The sequence below is a fragment of the Drosophila suzukii genome, chromosome 2R (assembly GCF_043229965.1).
Source record: "Drosophila suzukii chromosome 2R, CBGP_Dsuzu_IsoJpt1.0, whole genome shotgun sequence".
NCBI lineage: Eukaryota > Metazoa > Arthropoda > Insecta > Diptera > Drosophilidae > Drosophila > Drosophila suzukii.
The window spans coordinates 16,449,104-16,475,746 of NC_092081.1; the positions used below are offsets into that span (position 1 = coordinate 16,449,104).

Consider the following 26,643-nt stretch of genomic DNA (forward strand, 5'->3'; position numbering starts at 1 on the left):
CGCCGATGCTATTGATATTTTCGCAATCAATTTTAGTTGAGTGTATCGGTGTATATTTTGAAAATTGTCGGGAGTGTGCATCGGCTATGTCGGGAGGGGGACTCCGCTATTTTCGGTGTGTGCATCGGATACACCTCAATTCATGGCGATGGGCGAACCTCGATACCACCGATAACAACGGCACCGAAGAGAAGCAACAGCCGTAGAGTAAAAAAAACATGCCAGAGTAAGTTTTCGTTGTTTTTTGTTGATGTTGTTGTTCCTATTGTTGTTGTGGCCGTCGTGCTTAGAATTAATATTTCCATTTAGTCTAGTTTAAGCCACTCCAGACAGCGGCGGTGCGCGGCGCTAAACGGCAAGCGAGCAGAAACTGGAATTGAAATTCTGGGCTAACCGAGAGCCACGATTCATACATATGTGTCTGCTTTTTCGCCAGCGAATCGGAGTTAAATGATTGAGTAGCGGATAATATCGGACACCGAGATCCGCGGAGCCACGTTTGCGTGGAGCTCAACCCAGTGCTAACTACCTCAGAAACCCAGTAGCAAAGCCTACTCTAAGCCAACATGCTGCCTCGGTTCCGTTCCTTCTACGGCAAGCTGATCATCTTCATTCTGGTCGCCCTGTGCTTCATCCTCTACAGCAAGGTGCAGCAGAACGGAGCTCCCGAGGAGCAGGTGGCTCCTCCCGTCCGGGCGGCCGCTCTGCGTGGCCATGGACGCGAGCGGTTCGAGGCGTACAGCGACAGCGAGAACGAGATCGCCAGGCCAGCCACTCAGTCGCCCTACGAGCAGATCATCCAGCTGGACCTCCAGAAACAGAGGGTGGGACTCGGCGAACAGGGCGTGGCAGTGCACCTTACGGGCGCCGCCAAGGAGCGGGGCGATGCCATCTACAAGAAGATCGCCCTCAACGAGGAGCTCAGCGAACAGCTGTCCTACAATCGCAGTGTCGGCGACCACCGGAATCCCCTGTGCGCCAATCAGCGCTACGATGACGCCTCCCTGCCCACCGCCAGTGTGATCATCATCTTCTTCAACGAACCCTACTCCGTGCTGCTGAGGACAGTGCACAGCACGCTGAGCACCTGCAACGCGAAGGCGCTCAAGGAGATCATCCTGGTGGACGACGGCAGCGACAACGTGGAGCTGGGCGCCAAGCTGGACTACTATGTTCGCACGCGCATTCCCGCCGGCAAGGTCACCATCCTGCGGCTGAAGAACCGGTGAGTAAAGGGGACTACGAGGCTATGTGAGGTAAACTGGGAAACCCCAATAATCTCTAGAGATAACACTTTCTATTTGTTTAAAAAGTCTAAAGTATCAGTTTAATTTCGCTGACAGATTAAAAAAGATCAAAATATTAAGAAGGTTCCCTGATATTTTCACTGTATTGGTTGAAACTTACATTTTATTTAAAGACTTTTATCATTTTACAATCAAGATAAGTCTTTAAACGTCACAGAGCCCACGAGATAACAATAAATAATCTACAACGTGGATTCCCTGAATTAATTGACTCTCTAAAAAACGTTGAACAAAATGTGATAATGCTAGCGTCGCATGAAGTTTATAAACAAGAGTTTAATAATTCCAAGTAAGGTTCGACTTGAATAAACAAGTGCGAATTATAAACATATGTTTAATGTGATGTTCTTTGTGTGGGAGAAGTGTGCAATTTAGCACCTGATCAATTAAGACAGCGTAAAAACCAACTTAAAGAAAAAGGGGCACAAGACCTATTGAAACTTATGTTTTGATGACACAAATAAAATGTGTATCTCCCGCTTTGTTTATTATTATTATAGCTAACCTTTGGTATATGCAAATGTTTCATGTTTCAACTTTCTTGTTCTCGTCGTTTAAAAATGTATAGTATTTATATTGGCTTGAAAGATCTCTAATTGTATCTAACCAAATAAAAATCAAAATTAGGTTTTATGATTTTTTAAATTACACCTTCATAGCTAAATAAAACACCTAGATTCTTTGCATTATTGCCAATAGAAGAGGAAAAGTTCAGCAATTCGGCTAATCGAATCGCTGGCGGCTTGAACTCATTTGAATAACTTGTTTGCCATGTCAGACGCGCATGGAGCATCTTCTTTTTGGCCAGAACCGCCGACAAACGCTCAAAAAATCCAAAACTAAAGGCTAAACACAAAAAATGAAGAGAAAACCAGTTCGTCAAGTTACGATTATTTGTGTTGGGCTTGACTTTTTGTAACTCCCAGACTTGGTTTCTGCGTGCATTACACTCGGCAACCCGCGAGCTTTGCAGACTTTCTGATGACTTCACGCGGCTGAAGCCATGTAGGATGGTGTTAATCGTGCTTGGCAGACGATCGAAGGTTTTCGGTTGACCCAATAAATTTGTTTTGTTTTTTTTCTCTATCTTTTGCCCTTCACATAGCTAAAGAAAGTTTTCACCTCTCTCGATTTTCAGATTGGGTCTGATTCGTGCCCGATTGGCGGGCGCTCGAATCGCCACGGGAGATGTGCTCATCTTCCTGGACGCCCATTGCGAGGGCAATATTGGCTGGTGTGAGCCTCTCCTGCAGCGGATCAAGGAGTCCCGGACAAGCGTCCTGGTGCCCATCATCGATGTCATCGATGCCAGCGACTTCCAGTACAGCACCAACGGCTACAAGTCCTTCCAGGTGGGCGGATTTCAGTGGAACGGCCACTTCGACTGGATCAATCTGACGGAGCGGGAGAAGCAGCGCCAGCGAAGCGAGTGCAAGCAGGAGCGGGAGATCTGTCCTGCCTACAGTCCCACCATGGCCGGCGGACTGTTCGCCATGGATCGACGCTACTTCTGGGAGGTGGGCAGCTACGACGAGCAGATGGACGGCTGGGGTGGCGAGAACCTGGAGATGTCGTTCCGCATCTGGCAGTGCGGCGGCACCATCGAGACGATTCCCTGCTCCCGCGTGGGACACATATTCCGGGACTTCCATCCTTACAAGTAGGAAATATTTCTATACCTATAATTTATGGTCAGACTGGCCTTCAAAGCAGATGAATAGTTATCTGTAAACATTTTTTAGATCTCCGGCATTATCTATGTCTGTATTCTAATGGGCTCATTTATATTCATTTTAGATTCCCCAACGATCGCGACACACACGGCATCAATACTGCCCGCATGGCGCTGGTGTGGATGGATGAGTACATCAACATATTCTTCCTCAACCGGCCGGACCTGAAGTTCCACGCGGACATCGGCGATGTGACCCACCGCGTGATGCTGCGCAAGAAGCTCCGCTGCAAGAGCTTCGAGTGGTACCTGAAGAACATCTATCCGGAGAAGTTTGTGCCCACAAAGAACGTGCTGGGCTGGGGCAAGGTGCACGCCGTCAACTCCAACATCTGCCTGGACGATCTGCTGCAGAACAACGAGAAGCCCTACAACGCCGGCCTGTATCCCTGCGGAAAGGTGCTGCAAAAGTCGCAGTTGTTCTCCCTCACCAACTCGCAGGTGCTGCGCAACGAGCTGAGCTGTGCGACGGTGCAGCACAGCGAGTCCCCACCGTACCGGGTGGTAATGGTGCCCTGCATGGAGAACGACGAGTTCAACGAGCAGTGGCGGTACATCAGCCAGCACATCATCCACACCAACACGGGCCTGTGCCTGGATCACCAGGGCCTCAAGAGCCTGGACGACGCACAGGTGGCGCCATGCGATCCCACCAGCGAGTCCCAACGATGGACCATAGAGCACTGAGCGAATTGGGTGGAGCGGGGGAATGGGATGGGGACCAAACCAACTGAGAGATACTGACTAACGCCGACTGAACGGAACTCGAATACAAGTTAGAACAACTCATTGTAAATACATAAATCGAATGCTAGAATTATATATTTTGTGTACACTAACCGTGTATAATAAGACGAGACGGGGTAGCTAGTGCAAAACAAATCGAATGGAATCAAATCAAAAGAAGAGAAAACAAACCCAGCAAATCAAACGCAATCGAGTCATTTGGAAAGCTAATAACAATTAACTGTGTGTTGTGTACTTTGTGTGTATAAATATAAATAGAGAAAGCTGTAAGGATAGAATGTCGGAGCATCCTATGTAAATGATATAGTCGCCATGTGATCATGTAATCATGTAAGGATGTAGGCAGGTGTGGAACGATTGCATTCCATGGCCAGGGATTCAACAAGGAGCTCTCGCACGCGAGAGCCTCCAGCAATAACCAACTATGTAAACTGTAAACTAAAAGTGTTGTAAGCATTTATCTACTAACCTAACGATTTTGCCATTTGTTTTCATGAATAAAACACTTCCGACTGGGAGATGCACATCTTCAAACGAACCAGTAGCCTCATTCATGGGAGCCCTCGGGGCAGCAGGTGATGGCCCCACAAAACGTAACATGTTGGTAGTAGCGAAGGTCGAGTTCGGGGCTAATTTTCGCTATACCCACTTGTTGCCCCAGCCGCAACAAGTCCCCATTTAGCCCCCAGCTGTTAAATTAATGCCAACTCAGTAAAAAATATCCATTGCATGTTTGTATATTTTTGTATTTATAGATATAAGTACATATTTCATATTCTCTTTTGTTTTTGTTTGTTGAAGTTTTTCAAAATTGCTGATTACGCGTGTGTTTTTTGTTTAATTTCTCTGACGTGCTTGCATTAAAATACTTAAATTGGAGTAAAACAAGTGTAAATTACTAAAATTATCTGTATGGTTTCCGCTGCTGACACCTATTTTTTTTATTCTAATCTGTTTTGTATTCGCAACCACGAGTGGGTAGTAAACTCAACTGGATTATCTGTACTTACAGAACGAACGAAACGAACCAAATTCATCAACAATGGTTTAGCTCCGTGCGTCTGCATGTGTATTATGATAAAGCAGATCTAGAGTATGGTTTAGTTTATTATTAACTCGTGACTGAACATCTTGGATAGTTTATTTAACGGCTGATGGTGTAATAACATTTATTCGTTGACCGTGCTAAAAGCTCTAAGAGTGCGCAAACTTACGAGTAGACTTTTTTTCGAAGGCTGCCTTCCGATCCTATATCCATATAATATGTGTGTGCCTAACATTCCGTTACGCTAGACTATATGCAATGGCAAACTATCTTATTTGCGGGGCTGATTGCGTGAGAACTGCACTAGATTGCACAAAAATATGATTAATTCTTTAATAACGTCAAGGTACGATTCAATTTGTCGGCGTTCCAATCGATCTCTACTCTACTTAATTTCCTTGCAATGCACTCTGCCTACAACTATGGATTCTCGATCTATTTTACAATTAAGCTGTGCTGCTAACTTTCGGTTTCTATCGGGGTTTCGTTACTTTACTCAATCAACCTCTAGTTGAACGTTATTTGCGCTAGTTAAATGCGTTAATTTGAGGGTGATTTAGCCGGTAATAATGCCCCACTATATACATTCATGTGATTAAATTAGTTCTGAATTATAATGCTCAACCGATCTGAATTGCGGCGTCTACAAATTGCACACACATACTCAAAAAAGTGCCCCCTGTTGGAGATTTATTATCTGGGATTCCCCCAGGGAGCACTCAATATTTAAATGAACTCTGTTTCAGTTAGGATTATCATTGGTAAATATGCAATTTATATTTATATTCATGAATATCCATGCAGTTGTAAGTATATATCGTAGTTGTATCTTGACCTTGAATTTTTTCTTTTTATAATTTTGGACGTATTTTCAAGTATATTTTGGTAGTTGCTTTTCGCTTTACGCAAGTAGAAAAACAGTTCGAAAATATATACCTAATATATATATAAGTGGTGTATATTTATGCTTGTATACACTGGATGAATGGCTGTAGATCTTCCAGTTGGGTTTTGACCTTAGACGCGTCCCAACTGCTCACTGTTGGATTTTAGTTTCAGTTTCTTTTTGGGTTTTCTAAGTGTAAATCGCTCTTATTGTTTGTTTTTAAATTGCAATTTATCTCAGACTCAGTTTTGGAGTGCTTTGGATGTTGGTTGGTTGGATGGATGGATGGATACGTTTACGGTTTTGCGTACAAACGTTCGTTAGCCGGTATTGGATTCAAACATTCACATTTCCATGCTGTCTCCTGCGGCCACTCGTTATCCTTTTCGTGTACGATTATTAAAGTATCTTAACATAAAATTGAATATTTAATGCAATTATTGCTTTTTTGCTTTTTGGACTAACACCAGCTTCTGGCTCGGTGTTCAGTTAATGTTACTTAAAACGCCTCACAAACATAGTGGCACAACCTTCAACATTGATAAATACAACTTAAAGATCCTAACACTTATATTGCACACTCCGGACGGGGTAAGAAAATAATAGAAATCATAAGTAATGAGGTACATATACGATAAAATCAATTTTATTTATATATATGCATATATAAAGGGAAATTATAAATACATCACATCAAAATAATACAATTTACACATTAACTGCGCCGGTGCGAAGCGTCTTAATCGGGGAGTAAGTTTCAAGATGCGTTCATCTTGGGAGGCTTCAATTACTTGGACGCAGCCCTATAGAATATTTTGCTCTCATTATTACTAACATCGTATTGTATTGGTAATTGTATATAAATGCGCTAAACAGAATATGAGCTCAGGAAAGGAAACATGGAGACGAAATTATTGCAAGACCTTAATTATAAATATATACAAATGATTTATATATTGAATATAGTCAATAACAATTAAAAATATAAGCTCATCGTTAACCAAGTCACATCGATATCAAAAACAATTGAACTAAACTAAAGGCAAAGAACCATTACAAAAATATATCAGTAAAGCGCTTCATTCAAAAATCGAAAAGCAATAAACGACAATTAACTACACGAGAACACAAAACAATGGAATCAAAAGAGAAGTGCTTCTTTCACACATACATTAATCGAAGGGTCGCTAAAATTTACGATCTCGCCCAAGTGTTCGAGGTATTGCAACTACGCGAATGCCCGCCTGGCTTAGTTTAGTTTCGATTCGATTCGTTTAGTTTAGTTTAGCTAGATTAGTAATTAGTTCTGCTGTAGACACCGCCTTAAACTACTTAGAGAAGCGTGGGGTTAAGTGTACGGCATTTCATTTGCGGCATGGTGTGAGAATAGTTAAGTAAGCTAGAATATGGTTGGCATGTGGATTATGCTCCGCATTGTTCGTTGCTTGACGAGACGCTCCCTCTACTCCTACTCCTCCGTCTTCCTCGTCCTCGTCCTCGACATTGTCATCCTGGGTGGCGACCTTAAAAGGCCGTCGAGCGTCGATTGGCATAGCACTTCTTGCCATGACTGTTCGCATCTGCAGCGCCGCTGGTTGCACGCAATCTGTGGCAGGTCGCCGGCGTGCTGGCAGCAGCACTGGTGGCCACCGTCGACTGCCTGCAATTAGTCCAACGCTGCAGCTGATGCGAACACTTGGGGTACAATCATTTGCGCGCCGAAAGGTTTAGCGAATCGCCGCGGCTCTTGGAGCGTGTCATCGAGCCAGTCATCGATCCCGTCATCGAGGTACTCATCTCTAAGGGGCGAACAAAGTGTATCAGAGAATGCACGCTACCCATGGGCCAATGCCAATCCACTCACCTTTGCTGATGCTGTTGCTCTTCTCGGCGGCCTTGTAAGCTCGCATCGCCTTGCCGCGCTTGTCCAGCATCAGCTTGTCGGAGCGCACAAACATGCCGTGCTTGGGCTTGCACTGGAAATACTGAATGCCCTTCACGCTGCCGTCGTTCTTGCCGGTGGGCGTGTCCAGTTCAACGCCTATCCAGGCGCCGGGCTGGAACTCCGTGGTGCCCACAAAGCGGATGACGCCGCTTGTATTATAGGGTCGGATCAGCACCGACTCGCCCACCACAATCCAATCGGGCAGGATTAGTTCCACATCCTTGCTCTCATCTAAAAAAAGTTAGGGTAAGCAAATAAATAATAAGAAAATATTTTCATCAAGATTATAGTTCAATCAATGCCCTCTACTGGACAATTACAGATCTAACACTTTGTTTAATAATATCTAATAGAGATTAATAATCACCATCAACTTCTGTGCTGCTGGACATGATGCTGGAGTCCATGTACGCGGCCAAACCCTCCATTTTGGCCACCGAAGCTCGATGATTGATGCGCGGTGCCTGACTTGTGCTGTTATTGTTGTTGTTGTTATTGCTGTTGCCATTGCTCGGAGTCTGGATGTTGGACTTCTTGCGCCGCACCACCTTTCCAGCGGGCAACTCCTCCCGGACGATGCCATCGCCTTCCAGAAGCTCCTCGGAACTGTGGCTTACCTCATCGGAGGACCTGTTGCCGTTCTGATTGTCTGTGGCAAGCTCTGTTTGTGACTCGGTTTGCGGCTCAGCTTCCTCCAGCTCCGTTTCATTGGATTGCAGCTGCGGCTCCTCGACCAAGTCCTCATTGTTGTTGTTATTCTTTGGCAGCTGTTCGCGCTCATCCTCGTCGCTTTGTGCGTTTTCCCTGGTCTCCACCTGCTCCAACGGATGCGTGAAGGTTTCCTGCAGCTTCTTGGCCTGCGGTTCCGGTTTCTCCTGTGCTTTGGCTTTGGGCATGTCCTTGAGGAAGGGATTGACTCGTGCCTGTCGGTTCGGGGGCGAATTCGAGTTGACTCGATCGAAGTCTGAGGGGTAAACTAGTATTAGCTTCATGAAAATAACCAGCAAAGGGTAATATCCCACCTGGCGTCTCATCAATGCTCATGGAACGCATTGAAGCAATATCCTCGTTGCTCAGATTATTGCACGAGACCGCCTGAGAGCCGTAGCCACTGCTAGTGGAGGAGCTCATGCTCAGCGTGGCCAGGCCGGTCAGGTGCTTCATGTTCGCATTGGCACTGGACGTGTAGCTCAAGTAGCTCTGGTTCGAATGGCTGCTGACATCCATGAAAGAGTCCATGGTCTTGGAAGCCGTGAGTCGGGAACGCGTGGCCAAGCTTCGGTTCTGCTGCCTCTCCTGTTCATACTCGGCGGTGTACTCCGAGTCGCTGTAGCTGTCCTCCGGCTCCTCGTCCAGGGATCTGTGACCACCCAAAGGCTCCTCGTGCAACGTGGTCATACGCATGCCTAGCAGCTTACTGGTTGCTGGCGAAGCTGTGGAAATATCAGAATGTCAGGGTCAGTATATAGATTCTTCGCAGACATAACTCTAAGCTTAGAGCTAGACAAACCACATACGTTTCGTTGGCGCAATTCTCAATGTGTTCAAGTTCAAATTGAGATTCAAAAATGTTGGACGCGCTGCATTCCACATTTGGGGGCGGGGAAGATAATGATTGTGAGTTATGTTAAGTTACAATGCAATTTACAGATTTTGATGAGTGATCAAACTAGCCGGGGAAGCGACTAGCTCGCAGGCCCAGCAACACACTATAGTAACACCAATGGATAACGAAATAAAGGTCTAGATTCTAGGATAAATAATCGCTACAAATACGCGGCTCGTGCTAAGATCTCGTGCTGTGTGCTTTGCTGCTGTGTGAATTGTGCACCGGATTGCATGGGTGGCTGGAATGGAGTGGATTTAATGTCCATGTGATGAATGTACAACTGATCTCCATCGCGATGACTCGAATTTGTTTGGATGATAGAGAGTCTTGGGTATGATTTGAAGACAGATTTACCAGCAAACAGAACTAACACAAAACTACATGTAAACACTTCTAAGTGGGGCACAAACCAATCCATTTCATCGGGGGTCATGGGCTAATGAGAGATAGGTGTCTGTAGATGAGCGGGTGTAGAGATGACGGGTTGTGAGAGACAGACAAACTTAAACTCAACTAACAATCAATGCATGGCAATCGAGAATGCACTTTCGGATTTGATTTGATTTGGGCATAAGTTTGGCCTTTACCTGACAGCAGAGATATCGAGCCTGTTGGCCGTGGAATTTCATTGAGATTACGTTATGTTGAAAACACAGAAAAGAGTTGGACAATGTGAGAAACCATATAGTAAGTACGAGAAGCTATGTGGGCTTGGTTCGGTATGGTTTGGTTCATGTTTTCGTGGATGCATGTCAATTTATATGATAAGCAATGGAATGTGGAACAGTCGTGTGCATCAAGACGAAGAATCGCTCGAGTCTTCAGATCGAGTTAATGCAGTTGCTCTCGCTAATTGCTTGGTTGCTGCAGGTGTTGCATCGAAGCAAAGCAAACAAATTAGGTTTTGAAAGTTTAACTAAGCAATGCGACAGTTCACAGAAGTGGAAACTATTGCCTTAGGTGGTTGCTCTCGAGCATGAAGAAAGCGTAAGTTAACAAAAAGTTAGAAAGGATTCATCTTGTTCTTAAGTTTAAGTCAATATGGGTTCTTTAGAGCAGTCCACACTTGAATGGAAGCTTTTAAAGTCCTACTCTCACCAGAAAAATACGTTCAACAGTCTGCGCATTGGCTTCAAAGTTTATCTTTTATAAGTACTGTTGCCTTTGATAAAAAGTTTCTTTCAATTAAATTAAAAAATTATTATCAACGTCAATAAGTCGACAGGTTAAAAATGAGATTTTTGGATTTTAATCTAATGGTTTACGAATCGTATGAGTATCTTTTAAGTAGACTTCAAGACCATTACAAAACCTTTAAATCTTAAACTACTTTTTTTTTGGTTTTCGTTTACATTTTTTGCACAACAAATCTATCAAATTTAAGGGTGAGAATAAGATTATATTGTTTGGACCACCCTAAGGTTTACTAAGTACTACTAAAAGTAACAGTTCGCGTAATGTACAAAGTAATCTACGACTTTTGTGGATTCTATAGGAGATCCAAAACTCAAAACACAGATAAATCCCTTGATCTTGAGCTTGGCTTCAACTAGGTTGTATAACATGTTCACTGCGCATAAGCATATGCAGAATTACTTAATTAAGTATATAGTGTATTGAAAAACTCGGTTATATGGATTATAGTTTCAATATTTTTGCTCAAATATTAATGGTGAGTATATAGAAGAAAACTGTTGGGTGTACGGAGTCGCTTAAGCCAATTGAATACCCACCAATGCCAAAGGCTTTTCCGGGAGAGTCATCGCTGCTACCTTTGCCGCCAAAGCTGTGGCGATTCCGGATGACCCCGCCTGCTCCTGCTGGGCTGTGACCTGCTGATCGAAATAGAAGGATTAGTCCGAATTCGATTTGAAATCTCAAGGTATAGCTCACCTGGCGTAAATTTGCTGCCCAACGCACTGTTATTGAGATCGGCAAAGGACTCGGATCGTCCCACGTTCAGCAGCGACTCCATCGATGCATCGAAGCGCATAATCTGCGTAAGTTTACTTATGAGTTGCTTGCATCATAAATTTCGTACGAACGTTTTGTTTTTTAAGGAACAAATGTTATTCAACAGGATGAAATAAAAATGGTCGAATTAAAAACGAAAAATAAATGAACACAAAAATAACAAAAAATCAAACCAACGTTTACGGAAAAGGCGAACTGAAGGGCGCACACAAACGGTTTTCAAGATAGTTAGTAGTAGAATAGTCAAGAGGGAACTTAAGAAAACTCCAAACTACTAAAGCTTAATGTACAGTGCTCGGCACAGGATAAGGAAACAGATTACAGAATACAGAGTACAGAATACAGGAAACAGAAAACGGAAAAGAGGATACTAGTTACTTACACTCCCGGTATTGGTGGTGTCTTTGACCGCCTATGTGCGCAGTGAGAAGCGTTTTGGGGCAACACACACACGTACACAGCATAAACATAAAGACAGGATAATACCAATACGCACACATACACACACATAGAGGGAAATTCAAAATTGCAGGAAGTGCGCGCCGAATTTCGGATTGGATTTTGGTTAATTTTGTAAGTTTTATCGGTGGTTAAACACAAATTTTTGGGGGTTAGTTTGGTGAAAGCGCATAGAAAAAAGTGTGAAAAGAGAAAGAATTTGCGTTTAGTCAGATGTTCTTGGTTAATTTTGCTTGAGTGTGTTAGGTGAGTAAGTGGAAGCACATAATTCAGCGGCGGCGGCGGCAGCGACGAATTGTGTAAGCGGCGCAGCGGCAGCAGCAGCTCGATGGGATGAGCGGGATGGGGTTCCCAGTAAGCACTCGTCCTTACCTGCGAGAAGTTCGGCACACTGACGGTCTTGCGCATGCTTAGCGGCTGTCCGTGGGCCGTCTCCAGCTCCTTGACCGCCACGTTTTGCCGCAGACGATCCAGGGTCAGTATGCTCTCCACCGCCGAAACGCCACGCGTGTATTTCTCTGAGGGATCGAGAGGTCGGCTCATTAAGTTTTCTAACAGCTCTGTCCAAAATGACTTACCTATGTATGTTTCGCCGTCGCTCGCCGAGCAATCGTCTCCACTGGCAGCCAACTGTGCCAGCGATTCGCGATCCTCAAGCTCCTCGGACGCCTTTGGAATGTTGGAGACCACCTCATAGGTGACGCCGCTCTGCCAAATTGCATTCTCGCCCCTCACAAGTCGGAATTTCTTTAGCCGATCGGTTAGTGTTTGGCCCTTCTTGATGTTTATGCTCAGACGCTTGCGGAGCACGAGATCCATGGGAGCTGGATGCGACAGGCGCACCGTGGTGCGCAGAATGAGATAGACGCGCTCGTTGGCCTCAGTGACGCGGTTCAGGGCCTGGCTGTCGTGCATCGACGAGTCCCAGCTAGCCACACAGCACACATCTTTGTCCAGGTGCTGCAGGATTTGCAGCGTATAGAACTTATGTCCATGTTCCTTGGACAGAATGGAATTGATGCCGGCAACGGAGAGCTCGTCGTTGGTGTTCTGTGCCGACAGATCGTCGCCGTTCAGGTTGAGGAAGAGGACGGGCACATGGGGCTCCATTCCCGACGGTGGTTCCCACGAAGCGGGAGCTCCGGGAATTCCTGATCCGGGAGCCGGCACCAGCACCGCGTTACGCTCCTCCGTCAGCGAAACCCACTGATGCACCAGGCTCAGTTCGCGCTCCCGTTCCTGCTCGTTCTTCTCCTCCTTTTTAATAAGCATCTGGATTTGCTGGTCCAGGTATTGACGCCTTCGTCCCAAGGCCTCGCTCCACTTTTCGCGCAGCACGGTCAGATCCTCTTCCTGGTATGAATCCAGTGGTCGCTGCAACCGAGATCGCACCGTCACACTTCCAATGGCAACGTTCACAATCGACTGACAGATGATGGGCAGAGTGCCAGAGTTCTGTACTGGCTTCACCCGCACATTTACTCGTCGCTGCTGACCCTGACGCAACTGGTAGATGCCGCCGGTCAGGACCTCGTTCCGATTGGTAACCTCCACGGGCGAGTACTCGCCGTTGTCGTTAAGCTCGTGGATCTCCACCCAAAGCTCGATCTTGCGCGACAGCTCCGCCCAGCGATCGACCAGCGAACGGGCCTTGGCCTGCTGCTGCTCCACTTCCCAGCCCTTTGTCTTAGAGAAGCCGGCACTGCGATGGCCCCACACTTCGATGGACAGGGCTCCCTCGATGCAATGCTCCAAAAACTCTTCGTTAATGGTAACCGTGAAGTCCTGCGTGTGCTCGAACTTGAAGACCATGTTCTGATCGTGGGCCGTTGACTCGGCATTTATGACCGGTACAACCATCTCTTGGTGACCCCAGAAGGTGTACTGGCAAAAGACGAAGTTGGAAAGCGACAATGGTAGCCCACTGGCACACTTGATGGTCACACGGCAGGTAATCTGATTGGATGTGGGATCCACGGGGTCGTCGTACTCATCCCGAGAATCGCCGGAGGACTCTGAGACCGACTCACACATGCGATCTTGCGGCATCTGCCCAGCAATCCGCTCAACCTCCACCTGCAGACGACCCGCCACCTCGCCTTGCTGGCTGATGATGGGCGTGTGGTAGTCCAGCTTGACGTCGTGGAAGAGAACCTCCAGGAATATATTGGCAACGCCAATGAGATTGTGGTTCTCCTGCGACTCGTAGAACGGATCCTGCGGCTTGGAGCTGTCCTCGTCCTGTGGAAATCCGAGATCAGTTAGCTTTGGCTAGGAAGTCCCAAACAATACTAGCTACAACATAGTTTAGACGTGTGTGGTGTTCATGTTTAGGGGTGGTGGGGGTGTGGTGTCTTAATTACCTTGTCGTCGTACTCGTCATCTGAGAATGGCTCTATAAGGGGCTGTAGTCAGGGGTTAATTGAATGCGTGTGTGAATCGATACAATTATAAATGGTTAGTACGCAGCACAATGGCAAAAGGTGGATGAAAAAGGAATTGAATCTGTGATAACATACCAATCCGTTAAGCACGCGCTCCTTGTGGTCCTGGTACATTTCGCGCATATCGATCAGCTTGTTTTCCAGCTTCTCCATCGTCCAGATCTGGCTGCCGGAGTTTGTGCGCTTCACCAGAATGGCCGGTTCGCTGACGAAGGCCCCACGCCGCCTATTGGGACTCAGATTGGCCGGCGGAATCTGCAGGGTGACGGAGAACTTGGTCTTCTTCTCCATCTCCTCTGCCAGGAAGTTGGCCTCCTGTACCAGAGAATTCGCACGCATAATATCCGTTTTCAGCTGGCCCAGACTGCGCCGGAACATCTCATCGCGTTCCTGGAAAAACGAAAGTGTATAGAAAATGGAACCAACAGATGACTATCGATCTCTTCTTACCTGCGCCCACTTTTCCACCCGCATCTGCGAAGTGGGAGTATTCGGGGTAATCTTGCCCATGCGCAGTGGATCGTACGGTGCATAGGGCGCATACGGTGTACTGGGGGACAGAATATTGCGCAGCTGTTGAAACTGGCGCTCGTACTCCTGCCGTTGCTTCTCAAGCGCCACCTGCTTATCTTCCTCGTGCTGACGTTCCAGCCGAGCAATGGCCGTCTGGATAGGGTCGTTGCTCATCTCGTTCTGCATAATCTCATCGCGTGCGAAATTGTAATCAATCAGTTGCGCCGGCGTCTGGGGCTCCGAGGCACACATGCTAGTGTTGTTACTCTTCGGCGAGTTAACGCGGAAAAAGTGGTGGTTGCCCCACAGGATACGGTCGCCGTTCTGCAGCGGCGTCTTTTCCACTGCTGCCGATCCGTTGACAAAGCAACGTGCTCCTTGCACAGGCTCCATGTATAGTCCACTGTCCTCGATGGTGATCACACAGTGCTCGGGCTGGATGCCCAGGCCGGAAAGTTGAATATCAGGCTGCTGCCCACTGATGCTGCGTCCGCCGATCAGTGTGCGTTCCTAGAAATAAAGGGGATTAATAAATCTGTTTTCTTTCTGGACTTGTAGACTAACCTTCAGGTAGTAGACCAGCAACTCATTGAGGGACGGATCGGCATTCAAATTGACCAAGTAGTACTTGTTTTTCTCCACCTTGATGCCACTAGCCTGCACACTAATGCCCATCTTTTCGAGCGCCTGCTGCCGTTCGTTCTGAATGCGTTCTGTCTTTACGAGCTTCTCCTCCCAGGTCTGCGAGATCTGCTTCATCAGGTTCTCGCTCTCGGCCAGCTTGTCCTGGACATCGCCCACCGGTGACCCAGTGGCATGCTTCAGCATACTTCGGAGCGTCTCCACTTCGTGTCGCAGCTCACGAATGATGCGGGCATTGGGATCTTCGTTGACCACAGCATGGTTGACAATACGCTTGGCCCGATCCGCATAACGCAGCGTGGACAGCGTTTCCTCGTAGTTGTCTGCCGAGGGTGAAATTGTGGCCACCATCACTGTCCTGGAGTTGCCGCCCAGATTATCCTTCAGCAGCCACGTGAGCACGGAGTCGCGGTAGGGCACGAATTTGTCATTGCCGCTCTTCTTGCCGTTGGACTGGTCGGCCAGTTTGGAGATGACCAGCCCCAGTGTGGTCAGAGATCTGGAATAGGCACAAGATTAGCTCAGAATCTTAATTGATTGACTTTCAACGGGAATGCAGGTCACTGCGATGCGGGTTGCTCAAGATTAAATGCCATCATTTAATTCAAATGCATCACAAATGACCTGCATAATCGTTGGAAACCCAATGCAAACCAAGATTATTGACTAATTTTCACCCACTTGTTGATGTTGGAGCCTTCCTTGAGACGGTCGCCAACTGCTCCCGTTTTCACAGCTCGCTCGGAGCCAGCCAAATCCACCAGGGACATGCGGGACACCTTCTCGCCGCTGACGCCCGTCGCCTGATCCGTGAGTATCTGAGTGAGGACCACCGAGAAGACGGCATGGGAGCGCGAAGACTCGGCGTTCATGTTCGTGGCGGCCACCGTGCGCGACTTGTTGCCCTCGGTCATGAGGTTGTCGATGTCCTGGTAGGATGTCACGGCCAGCTGCGACAGGCCGTCCACATACGGACCCATGACATTGTGCTCGCGCACCTTAAGCGACTGTTTGTTCGGCTTGGGATCGAGCAGATCGTGGACCTTCTCGTTGTAAATCTCCATGTAGGACACCTCCACCTTGTACATCAGCTCGGGCGTGGATTTGTTGGCTATGGCCGAGAAGAGCAGGTCGCACAGACGCGGAATGATGCCCTTGCTCTCCTGGCTGCCCATCATCGTGTAGGACTTGCCAGAGCCTGAGGAGGTGATCAGGTGATTAATGAAATACGCGAAAATGGTGAATCACTCATGATGGATCTTACCCGTCTGGCCGTAAGCGAATATGCACGCATTATAGCCCTGGAATGCATTATCCAGAATTCCACGTCCCACGGCATCGAATACTGTCTCCTGGGACGCAAAGTTGTTGTCCTCGGGGTTTAATGAGTAGAAGCAGTGGTCGAATGCAAATGTCTTTGGTTGTTTTCTGTTAAAACAGCGAGGGTTTAAAAAGGTATTAAGCAAACAGTTTGGTATTACAAAGGTATTACGAGGCCAAGTGCGGCTATAAATTACTGTATAATTTTATTGGTTGTGCAACGGACAGTCGGCTGATTAAATAATAATATATGGATTTATATAGCTCCTCACCTTTCGATTTTTTCCAGCGGCGGCGGATTCTGCAGTATCGTCTGCTGTTTTTCCATTTCCACGATACATTTTGTACCCAGTTCGATTTCTGAAAGTAAACGAAATCACTATTAGCCCTCTGTTCCGGAATGTATTTATATGTTATGTGTGAAATTGAGATAATTTTGCCTTTATTCCGCGCTTGGGGTGATAACGAGTTCAAAGTGGCAAAAACAATTTAATTTTATACACTGGGTGTACCCTGCACATAGCGCACAAAGCCTGTGTGTTGGGTTTTTCGTACATAAGTGCGAAATATGGACTCGTAGAGAGCGAGGGGCGATAAATGTGCATGTTGGGTAGGAAACGCCAATGCCACTACAATCTCAATGGAGAGAACCTTTCAAATAAATTGTAAACAAACTTGAAAAGGCTGAAAAATGGAGTTGCCCAATCTGCCCATGTAATAAATATTTCAGCTGTAATAAAACAATGAGCGATTAGATAGTCCTCAAAACGAATTTCAGTTGCCCTTGGTATTTCAATCAGTGATTTATATGAGATTTCTGGGTCTTGCTGATACGATTTTGTAGGTTATTGGTAATTTATAATTTCGTGTTAGTCCCGTATTTCCTAAATACATTGGAATAAACTATTTTAAGAATTAGAAGACTACTAATTCATAAACATGAAATTGTAATTTTGTATATTTTTAATAGCTGTGATAAAAACGTGAAATTTAAGATTCGTATAGTTATCATGTATATCATCTTATGCATTCATTAAAACAGCCAAACGAGGTGACCTTATCAGGCTGATTATTCCATTCATCCTGGCTGACTTGTACAAAAAGTGCCAGCTAATAAATCGTGGAAATATTTCTGTTCCGAGCCTCCCCGTGTCCTTCGCATACTTCATTCACTCCAAACAAAACGGAACGAACGGATCCAAATGGCAGCGGACGGCGAAATGGCAAAGGCATACTATATTCTATATCTATATGGCGTATATAGCGCACAAAACATGACGAGGAAACGGGGAAACAGCGACGTCAAAGCCAAACCCAGACGGGCAGACACATTCGGGCCCACACACACAAGTCGGGATGGTAATGGAAGTGGAAATGGTATTGGGGATGGGGATGGGGTATACATATATATAGGGCCGTATCCTGATGTGCTGCCTGGCCTTAGGAACTTCCGTTCCGCTTTATGTTACAGAGCCGAGAACGTGACATGACATGGAAATGAAAGCCGCAAAGGACCCAGAGCAGGACAGAACCGACCTGACCCTATACCTATGTATATCCATACCGGCTGGCTACATGTCTTGGCCAACTTGGCTCGAATGTGACGAAGGCGTGCCATAAATTATTTGATGGTCTCATTTGTAGTTCTGGTCAGTTGGTTTGATAGCGTCTCCGTATAACCTCAAACGGTTTTCACTTTGCTATTGTCCAACGCTGAAATTAACATACATACACAAAGGCAGAGTGAAAACAGGTTAAGCTTTTTGGTAAGAAGTACCGGAGCTGTGACTTCATTTCGAGCTTGTTTCGACTGACTTTGCTCCGTGTCTTTGGAGTGTCTTTGCCTTTGAAATTGCCTTTTCTGTTTTCATTTTACGCTCTGCTGGCCAGCTCAGCGCGGAGAGGTCACTAGTCAGTGGCTACGGACATGGCCCAAATGCGATGCCCACGATTGACTAATGCCAGGCACTTCATGTGTAACAAGGTATGGCAAAATAAACGCCTTATCAGACCTGAGATAGCGCTGCTTATCGCAGACATTCTGGTGACTACGTCTACTCCCTTTCAGTCACAAACATGCCAGCGGATCAGGCCTTTAACCAAACAAGCTGGTAACATGACAACATACAAGTCGGAATCACCAAATTCTATAAATAACTGCTGTTACTAAGTTTACGCGTACGCCTTACCTGGTCAGACTTCTATTGAAAGTGACAAAGTATGATGGATAAACTAGGCGTTGTTTTTCGTTTGCCAACAAATAAGCAACTAAGGCTTTCACCAATACAATTAATTATTTCCACAAGTTACTTAAAAAACAGTAGTTCAAAATAAAACGAAATGTTCATAGTTTTTTTTTAAATATTTTAAAGAAACTTTAATGGAATATAAAAAAATTTTTAAATTGAATGATCGGTTTTAAATTATATTTTAAGTAAGACTAAATAATTCTCATTTACCAACAACTCAATTGAATACAATAGTTTAGAAGTAATTTTTATAAGGTCAAACCGTGAGATCAGTTATAAAACTATAAATAGAAACAAATATGCAATTATTGCACTAGCCTTTTATCTCAAGTTTGTAGTTAATTCTTCTATGAAGTTTAAATGGTATTTTTGCTTATGCAAGTTTGTCAATTAATCTGTTTATATGAAAGATATAAACATAAACAAATGTGCAAATATTGTACACAGTTTGTTATTTAATCAATAGAGCTGTAATCCAAAAAGACCTTGCCCCATATAACACGAATATATCTTAAACTCCAATGCATTTTGTTTACATTTGGGGCTCAAGTTCAAGGTATGTATGACTAATTTGACGCAATTTGTAAAGCAATTTAAAAACGTTAATTGAATCAAAGTTAGTAAAACCATTTCCCTAAATCGTAACTTTGAATGAGATTGTTTCAATAATTTATGTAAATATAAACAAATGTGCAATCGTGTAACAACGTTTGCCGTTCAATCAATAGACAGGGGATCCAAGTGGACCTTGCCCCACGCACAGGCATCGTATATATAGCATATGGCATATGGAAATGGCCCCTGTGTCGTAGAGCCCCTTTTTCCTCTGCCATCCTTCGTTTCCGCCGCGAATGTGAGTCATGGATAAGCCAAATGAATGATCAGTGTTGACATTGGAAGCGCTGACGGCGTTGCTTTTTGCACTTGCAACACTTCATGGCTGCAGTGGGAAACGCGAAATTAGCTGGAAACGAAAATCGTTTGTCCGACGACCAGGGACCATCGCCATCGCCATCACCATCCATCCCATTTCGTAGGTAGTCGCTGCAGTAGGTATACACAAAGGTATTGGTATAAACCATGCTACACAACACATTTAAAGCCAGCGAAAAATCCGCTGGCGCAGCAGTGGAAAAACGAAAACGAAACCGTATTTCAAAGGAAGCGAAGAAGCCCATGTAAATTTCGTTAGCCTAAAAAAACAGTCTCTTGCCTGGTTGTTTGCATTATTGATTGCAGGCAACTAACTGCAGTGCTCGGGGTATTGTTCAGAAACAATGTTGGAAAATGTGGCCAAAACGGAAATTGCGGGCTACTCAAGGCAGTTCCTTGTGAAATTACAGGATCTTCTCCTAGGAAATACATTTAATTATCTAAGGTTCCCCAAATACCAAGCAATTGTAAACCACTTAAAACCATTAGAATGAAATAAACGAAATATAACAATGGAACATTTTCTAACATTTATTATTTTTAGGAGAATTACCGACTGTTTCATTTTATACAGTACCATAATTCGTACATGAACTTACAAACATGGTATTCCATATATTTCAGCTATTAAAAACAACTAATATAATCTTTTTTAGATTATTCTGTAGAAATATTTGTTGAGAATATTTGTTCTAGAATTTCTATCATAGCACACAACCATTGTATAATACTTGGAAGTTTTTATACACATGTATATGATATTTTATTATGCAAAGTACTTCAATGTTTTGCAAATAATACTGTTCCCCAATTATGTAATACATATGTAAAAGAGCAGGAAACGCAAATAAACATTTTTCCTCAAAAATAACTTGTTGACATTATTTATTCCCAAATGATTAGAAGGTTCAATGCCAAAGAGTTGTGTAGTACATAAGAAATGAAAAGTAAATATGAATAACCACTTTTAAGGCTCTCGAATTATCTGTTATGCGAAAGAGAAACCTTTTTCTTTTGATAAGTGGAACAGAGTGGGTTATTTCTCGCAGTGGAAGGGGATTATCTGAGGCATGGAGATTGAAAATCTGCACTTACCACGGCGATTGAAGGGTCGCACCCTTACGGCGACTTTGATCTTATCACTTGACATCGCGGATGCGGATGCTGCGGCTGTTTTTTATAGAAGTTCTGGAGTGGAGATGCGGGTGGGCGGGGCACCTCTCGCGACGGGGGGCGTGGCAGCTCCTTCTCCTCCTGCTGCGTTACTACTTTTGATTAGCGTTGGTTAGTTGTGTCTCTAAAGTTGTTGGCGTCCCCGCGGGAATTGTGTGCACGCAATCTGGAAGGCAGGTGGAAGTCGTAAGCTGACTCACAAATATGTGGCTTTTGTGGAGCGCCAAAAAAATAAATTATATATATGATATTGTGTGAGTTCAATTAGCGCCACGCACACAGGGGCAATTCTAACAGTAAGTGGGGGGTGGGGACAGTGGGCGGCAGCAGGGGGTGGTTTTCCATTTCATTCTCGCCGTTTGTCATTCACTTTGTTTTGCTTTTGCTTTTTTGCTTTGTTGTTACTACACACACACACCACACACACATCACACATATTTACACGTTTTATTGTCATGTGCTGGCATTCCGCTATTTACGCGAGGCACTCACAAATATTTGCTGGAAATTAGCTAATTACGATTATGATTCGAGTGTCCTTTACGATTTTCAATGCCTGTGCAAATAAGTATGTATAAATACATACATAGAGATAATTTTTTTCGCACTTGCTGTTTCACTCACACACATGCACACAGTCTGCACAGGTACCACTTTAACCCCATAAAGCCCCCTCAATATAAAGACTTCTCGAAATGCATATAGACTTGCGAAAAGAAACGCCAGGCTCCACCGCCCGCGCAAAAAAGTCTCGAAGGCAGTGTGCGACTTCTTTGAAGAATCGATTTTTATGGCTCTCTTTTTTCTTTCGCGGGGGGAGCTTCTCACTTGGGGGTTTACTTTCTTGCACCCCGCGGGGATTCTCTGCAATTTAAACTATCTCGATAATCGCACCTTTCGCTCCGTCGTTGTTGCACTTGGTTTCACTTCAATTTTGCCTTTCTGTATTGCGTTTTCATTTTTCGCGTTTCGTTTTTCTAGCAATTTTTACTAGTGGTGGAGAGTCATCGATTCGTTTTGCGACTATCGACCAGTGTGACCGTGCGCGGAAGCAGAAGAATTAACACGAACGATTTCAAAAATACCAAGCATGTGTTTGTACACAGGTTGATGGAGGTGTATTCGGTATATTTGGTGGGTGTACTCGCTAGTTTCCATTGTACTATGGGTAAAATCGGTTTATCCTTACATAAAATCTAATTATAAAGATTATTATTATTATAAAATGTTCGACTATAATGTAAAATTTACATTCGAACTTGAATTAAGCTATAGCTACGTGGCCTTAAGCTTAAAAACTAGGAAATATAAAGATACTTAAATAAAATATTAAACTTTTACTTCTAGAAGTAAATTTGTCTTTTTTTAATTTAAAAATATCTTAAATTTTTTTAATTTGACTTTAATTTTTTACCTATTTCACCCTACTGTTCTATGGTAGATGCTCGAAATTTCTGTCCTGATCAGGGCCCACACACAAACTGGAAAATGTTCAACGATTGAACCTATCATACCTATGTGTGCTAAATAGAGTCTTCCAATCGGCAGAACCTTGCCCCCACCCTGATCGAGGTAATAAATACGACTTTAAAACAGAAGGAACGTAAAATGCGGGTAAATAGCATTCGGCTATGTTTAAACGTTATTCTATTAACCAATTTCAAAATAAATATACGTTCGATAAGAGGAGAAAAACATCTATCTTTTTATCTACTTTAAATTTTTACATTATACCCATAACATTTTTATTAAATGCGACGTTACTGACCATATATTTGCTTTATGTATACGGGTATAAGGGCATAACTTTTAGAGTAATCCCAACTTTCTAGCTTTTAAAGTTTCTGAAATCTCAGTGACACAGATCATAGACAGACAGATGGACATGACTATATCGACTCGTCTAGTGATGCTGGAACATAAATAGTTTATTTAAAATAAAAATTATTTAAAAGGTGGAAATGGTATCTTCACTGCATAAAAAATATTATGCCAACCAGAGCGAACGTTATAGTCGATGAGTTCTAGATTAATCAATTTTTATTGAATACATAATATTATTTGTTTATTTAATTCAGATGTAAGAGAAAATATATTAAAATCGTTTAAATTTTAGAAAAGATATTAAGTAAGATAAGTAAGATATTAAATAAGCTAGCAATCTCCATTTATACTCCTTTAAACGGTCCCAATAGTTTAAAGATCTTAAAAGCTCCAGTGCAAAGCAGCAGCCACCGATTCCCAATGCCAACGCATACAATCCCAGAACCCAATAAAGGTCATCCACGCAGATTTTCCGTTTATCCTCTAGCGGTTTGCTGAAGTCCGTGCGCTTCGTGAGTTCCAGCCTGAGCATATCCAAGAAGCTGTGATCGATCCAGTGATTTAATAGTCCAAATTCCTTCTGCCGTAAAATATGGTCTTCAAAGAGTTCGCGATAGGGAAGGTGACGTCTTATGGGAAAACTCAATATGCTGTAGCGGCTGAGACAGAAATCATCTGAGTAGTAGAACACTGGATGCTGAAAGAGCTTTTGCTGCTCGTTGTAGGTGCTCCAGCGCACACTGGTCACCGGAAAGACAAAGTCGTTGTCAAAAGATCCTCGTAAGTTCTCGAACTTTTGGAAGTCCTCAAAGGTGTGGATCCGATCATCGCTTACTCTGTGTAGTTTACGATGCTTCTCGGAACGCAACATGTCTATCTCGGCCCAGTTCATGGCCACCTTGTATCTGGACTTTTCAAAATCGCTAATGGTACGTACCACCGGCTCGGATGGCGGACTATACAGAAAGGTGTGCAGGTAGGCTCCGTACATGGTTGTGGTCATAAGGCTGGCGAAGCACAGAAGCAGGCAAACTAGCTTCAGTTTCCTGCTCGATTGGCGGGGAAACGGAAACGGCTGAGCCAAAAATCCCCTCAAACACATATCGTTCATCAGGACTCGAGTCAGCCTCAGACCGCGAAAGGACTTCTGCTGGATGTAGATCAGCATCATCGAGAAGATGAGAAATAAGACAAGTAGCACGCCCAGGACTCCGTGATCTATGATCACCCCGTAGATCTCGTTGTGTGGTACCAAATCTGGAAGAGGTAACATTAAGCAGTACGAGCTTGTCAAATAAGGATATGAGAATGTATCAAAGTTAGTCATTTCCCAGGTGGAGTCCACGGTCATGCCAATATCTAAAAGATCGTCTGCGGCCCACTTAGATATATTCACAAAGAAGATTTTCCCGTCGACCTCAGTTAATTTTTGCGGCATGTCCATGGTTGCGTTAACCTTTTCAATAAAGTTGTTTATAAGGTTAGCCACAAAACCTATCCACTTCTTTTTCCCTGTTTTTGGGTCCTGGGTAGCCATGGATCGAGGTTCCAAGTTGTCGGTAATTGTTCTTATCGGCGCTCCATGCATGTTTCTAAATTGTTCTACAAAAATTTGGGTAACATCGGATATGTTCACTTCTTCATAGTTTCGATCTTGAAATAGGCGACAGGAGTATACTACCCCGAATTGATCGAAGTTTTCTTTTACCATTGCTATGTTATATTGATCCTTTTTCGAATAGAAGTCGCATTCTGTCTCCGGTTGAAAATCTCCTCGCAGAAGAATTAGGCGCCTGGCTACTTGCAGTTTCATCAATGTGCGATAGTTCTCCTCCCTCTCGGCTTGAAACTCACAACTGAGTATAAGTGTTAAGCTGCTAAAGTTCCACTCAAAGTTGGTGCTACCCGAAGAAACCAGCACTGTCGGGACTTGTAATCGACTGGATAAGGAAGGAAAAGCACAATCCCGTCCATAAATCAATAGGGTGTCGTATAATTTCTCCGTTTGTAGTGTTAAGAGAAGACTTAGCAATCTTCCCTCTAAGTCTGGCTCAAATTTACTGGTAATGTTTAAAAAGTGAGCCCTTGAACTCCCGAGGCAGAGAAAAATGAGTAAAAGCCAAGCCATGGCGTAATAGTAACTGTTTGAAATCCTGTGCGTTCCTCACCTTTTCTACTTTACACACCTTTGGATTGTTAATGTAATGAATGCCATTTGTATGTTTCTCGTTTTGTGTTAACAAGGCTGAAAGTTTGGTACTAATGGTCCATTTTACAAGTGGTTACATTTGAAAACCATTTACCCTTTTACTCTACGAGGAGCAAAAGAGAGAACATAGTCGTTTACTTGCTTATAATTTAAACTTAAAAACTTAGGGCATGTACATGTATAATGATGATCAAACCAAAATCCATTTTAAGCTTTTGCCAAATCCTTAATGTATGTATGTATAAAGGTTTCTGTTTTACGGCTAGATCGACTCGGCTAGTGATCCTGATCAAGAATATATATACTTTATAAGGTCGGAAACGCTTTTTTCTACCTTTTGCATACTTTCCGGCGAATCTAATATACCGATTTACTCTAAGATTAACGGGTAACAAGTATCCAAGTACTCTACGAGTAACAAAATTAAGAAATTGTATTTATTTAGTAGATCGCATAATACATTTTCGTCACAAAAGTTGATATCGTCACCAGATTTTTACCTCGTTGAGAGGTGTTTTTGTTTGATATCAGAAGTTTTTGTTTTAAACATCAATCATATAATTAATCCACATTCCCAAATGCCGGAGAGTTCAAGTTTCTTATATGGAACTGTTGATAGCAATTTAAATGATTCCATGACCCTAAAATGTCCAAAGTTGAGGAATCTCAAGAGCTATACAGTTTAAACTCAAATCAATTTAAATCAAATTATCGAGTATAACTAAAGATTCTTATACTAACCTGTTTAACATCACCTTACTTTTCAGGACATTTATATGAAGTTTGGATACGATAAAAAAGTTCAATACTCAGGCCGAGTAAGATGTTTTGAACTGGTAAATGTGGCCATTCTTGTTGATTAACTGACTTGACTTGAAAACTTGACTTTTAACAACAAAAAGGGCTATACACTATCAGGACTAAATTAAAACCGGCGAGCCGTTTTTGAGAAATCAAAAAAAAGGACTCAAAAATTGGAATAGAAAAAATATTATTCAAGAATATGTAAAAATAAAATAAAATAATAATAAAAAATAAAAAAATAATATAAATTAAGTTTAGCTATTTAAAGCTGTTTTTCCGCCAAATTTTCACTTTACGATTTTGCAATACCTTTCGATTTATGTATCACTAGAAACCATCGGAAGATTACAGTAGATTTTCATTTCTTCGTGTATATATAGTAGTCGCGTCCACAGTGATACTTCGCTCACTCCCCTTTTGGGCCTCAGTGATTTCAGAGACATCCGAATATTGCTGTTGCTTCTTATCATGCATTTACCTTGCAAATCTCAAATTCATCCTTATGTGTTTTTCCTTTGTACAAACTTCTGGCAAAAATGATTAATTCTCAGCAGGGGTAAGTATTTAATATTTCATGTACTCCTACTTTGCGTATTTATAACAATAGGTACAAACTATTTTTTCAGTTGTTTATTTTTCGTGAAAACATATAGGTATATTTTAATAAAATGTTAACAAGGAAGAGCGCTATAGTCGAGTACCTCGACTATCAGATACCCGTTACTCAGCTAAAGGCAACAAAGGGAAATGGAGATATGCAAGCGAGATTGAAATGCGCCACCTACCCGTGATCTCAATATATGGTTATGTGGGCGGTAGACAGATTTA

At 43.6% G+C, this 26,643-nt stretch overlaps 3 protein-coding genes across 17 annotated transcripts; 1 reads left to right on the top strand and 2 right to left on the bottom strand.

Moving 5' to 3' along the window:
* The first annotated feature begins 100 nt into the window (after positions 1-100).
* Positions 101-4,324, top strand: Pgant1 (Polypeptide N-Acetylgalactosaminyltransferase 1). The gene is made up of 4 exons (XM_017085716.4): positions 101-226; positions 310-1,225; positions 2,446-2,967; positions 3,105-4,324. The coding sequence occupies exons 2-4, from the start codon at positions 567-569 to the stop codon at positions 3,724-3,726; spliced, it is 1,803 nt and encodes a 600-aa protein (XP_016941205.3). The 5' UTR covers positions 101-226; positions 310-566; the 3' UTR covers positions 3,727-4,324.
* Positions 4,325-6,333: 2,009 nt separating this feature from the next.
* Khc-73 (Kinesin heavy chain 73) lies at positions 6,334-22,031 on the bottom strand. Of its 15 annotated transcripts, none has more exons than XM_017085307.4 (20): positions 21,873-22,031; positions 20,901-21,144; positions 16,896-16,983; positions 16,568-16,731; positions 15,985-16,501; positions 15,226-15,802; positions 14,599-15,171; positions 14,224-14,538; positions 14,068-14,109; positions 12,283-13,945; positions 12,077-12,222; positions 11,628-11,657; positions 11,165-11,267; positions 11,005-11,106; positions 9,859-9,879; positions 9,180-9,242; positions 8,685-9,095; positions 8,030-8,626; positions 7,582-7,893; positions 6,334-7,516 (listed from the first exon to the last, which is right to left on the bottom strand). In XM_017085307.4, exons 2-20 carry the CDS (start codon positions 20,953-20,955, stop codon positions 7,425-7,427), a joined length of 5,871 nt encoding a protein of 1,956 aa, XP_016940796.3. In that variant the 5' UTR covers positions 20,956-21,144; positions 21,873-22,031; the 3' UTR covers positions 6,334-7,424. The 15 variants fall into 15 exon arrangements, with proteins under 15 accessions (XP_016940796.3, XP_016940797.3, XP_016940801.3 ...); XM_017085308.4 differs by having other exon boundaries at positions 11,005-11,103; positions 21,873-22,030; XM_017085312.4 differs by lacking the exon at positions 14,068-14,109 and having other exon boundaries at positions 21,873-22,030.
* Positions 22,032-23,034: 1,003 nt separating this feature from the next.
* LOC108017695 (uncharacterized) lies at positions 23,035-25,140 on the bottom strand. The gene has a single exon (XM_070995283.1). The coding sequence runs from the start codon at positions 24,928-24,930 to the stop codon at positions 23,074-23,076; it is 1,857 nt and encodes a 618-aa protein (XP_070851384.1). The 5' UTR covers positions 24,931-25,140; the 3' UTR covers positions 23,035-23,073.
* Positions 25,141-26,643: the final 1,503 nt, after the last annotated feature.

Bases quoted from the DNA above. Each gene is read 5' to 3' on its own strand.
- Pgant1 (XM_017085716.4), top strand. From the start codon at position 567: ATGCTGCCTCGGTTCCGTTCCTTCTACGGCAAGCTGATCATCTTCATT. The intron at 1,226-2,445 runs GTGAGTAAAGGG...CTCGATTTTCAG, and splicing joins ATCCTGCGGCTGAAGAACCG to ATTGGGTCTGATTCGTGCCC. The intron at 2,968-3,104 runs GTAGGAAATATT...TATTCATTTTAG, and splicing joins CGGGACTTCCATCCTTACAA to ATTCCCCAACGATCGCGACA.
- Khc-73 (XM_017085307.4), bottom strand. From the start codon at position 20,955: ATGTCAAGTGATAAGATCAAAGTCGCCGTAAGGGTGCGACCCTTCAAT. The intron at 16,502-16,567 runs GTAAGATCCATC...TCACCTCCTCAG, and splicing joins ATTCGCTTACGGCCAGACGG to GCTCTGGCAAGTCCTACACG. The intron at 14,539-14,598 runs GTAAGAAGAGAT...TCGTTTTTCCAG, and splicing joins GGGTGGAAAAGTGGGCGCAG to GAACGCGATGAGATGTTCCG.
- LOC108017695 (XM_070995283.1), bottom strand. From the start codon at position 24,930: ATGGCTTGGCTTTTACTCATTTTTCTCTGCCTCGGGAGTTCAAGGGCT.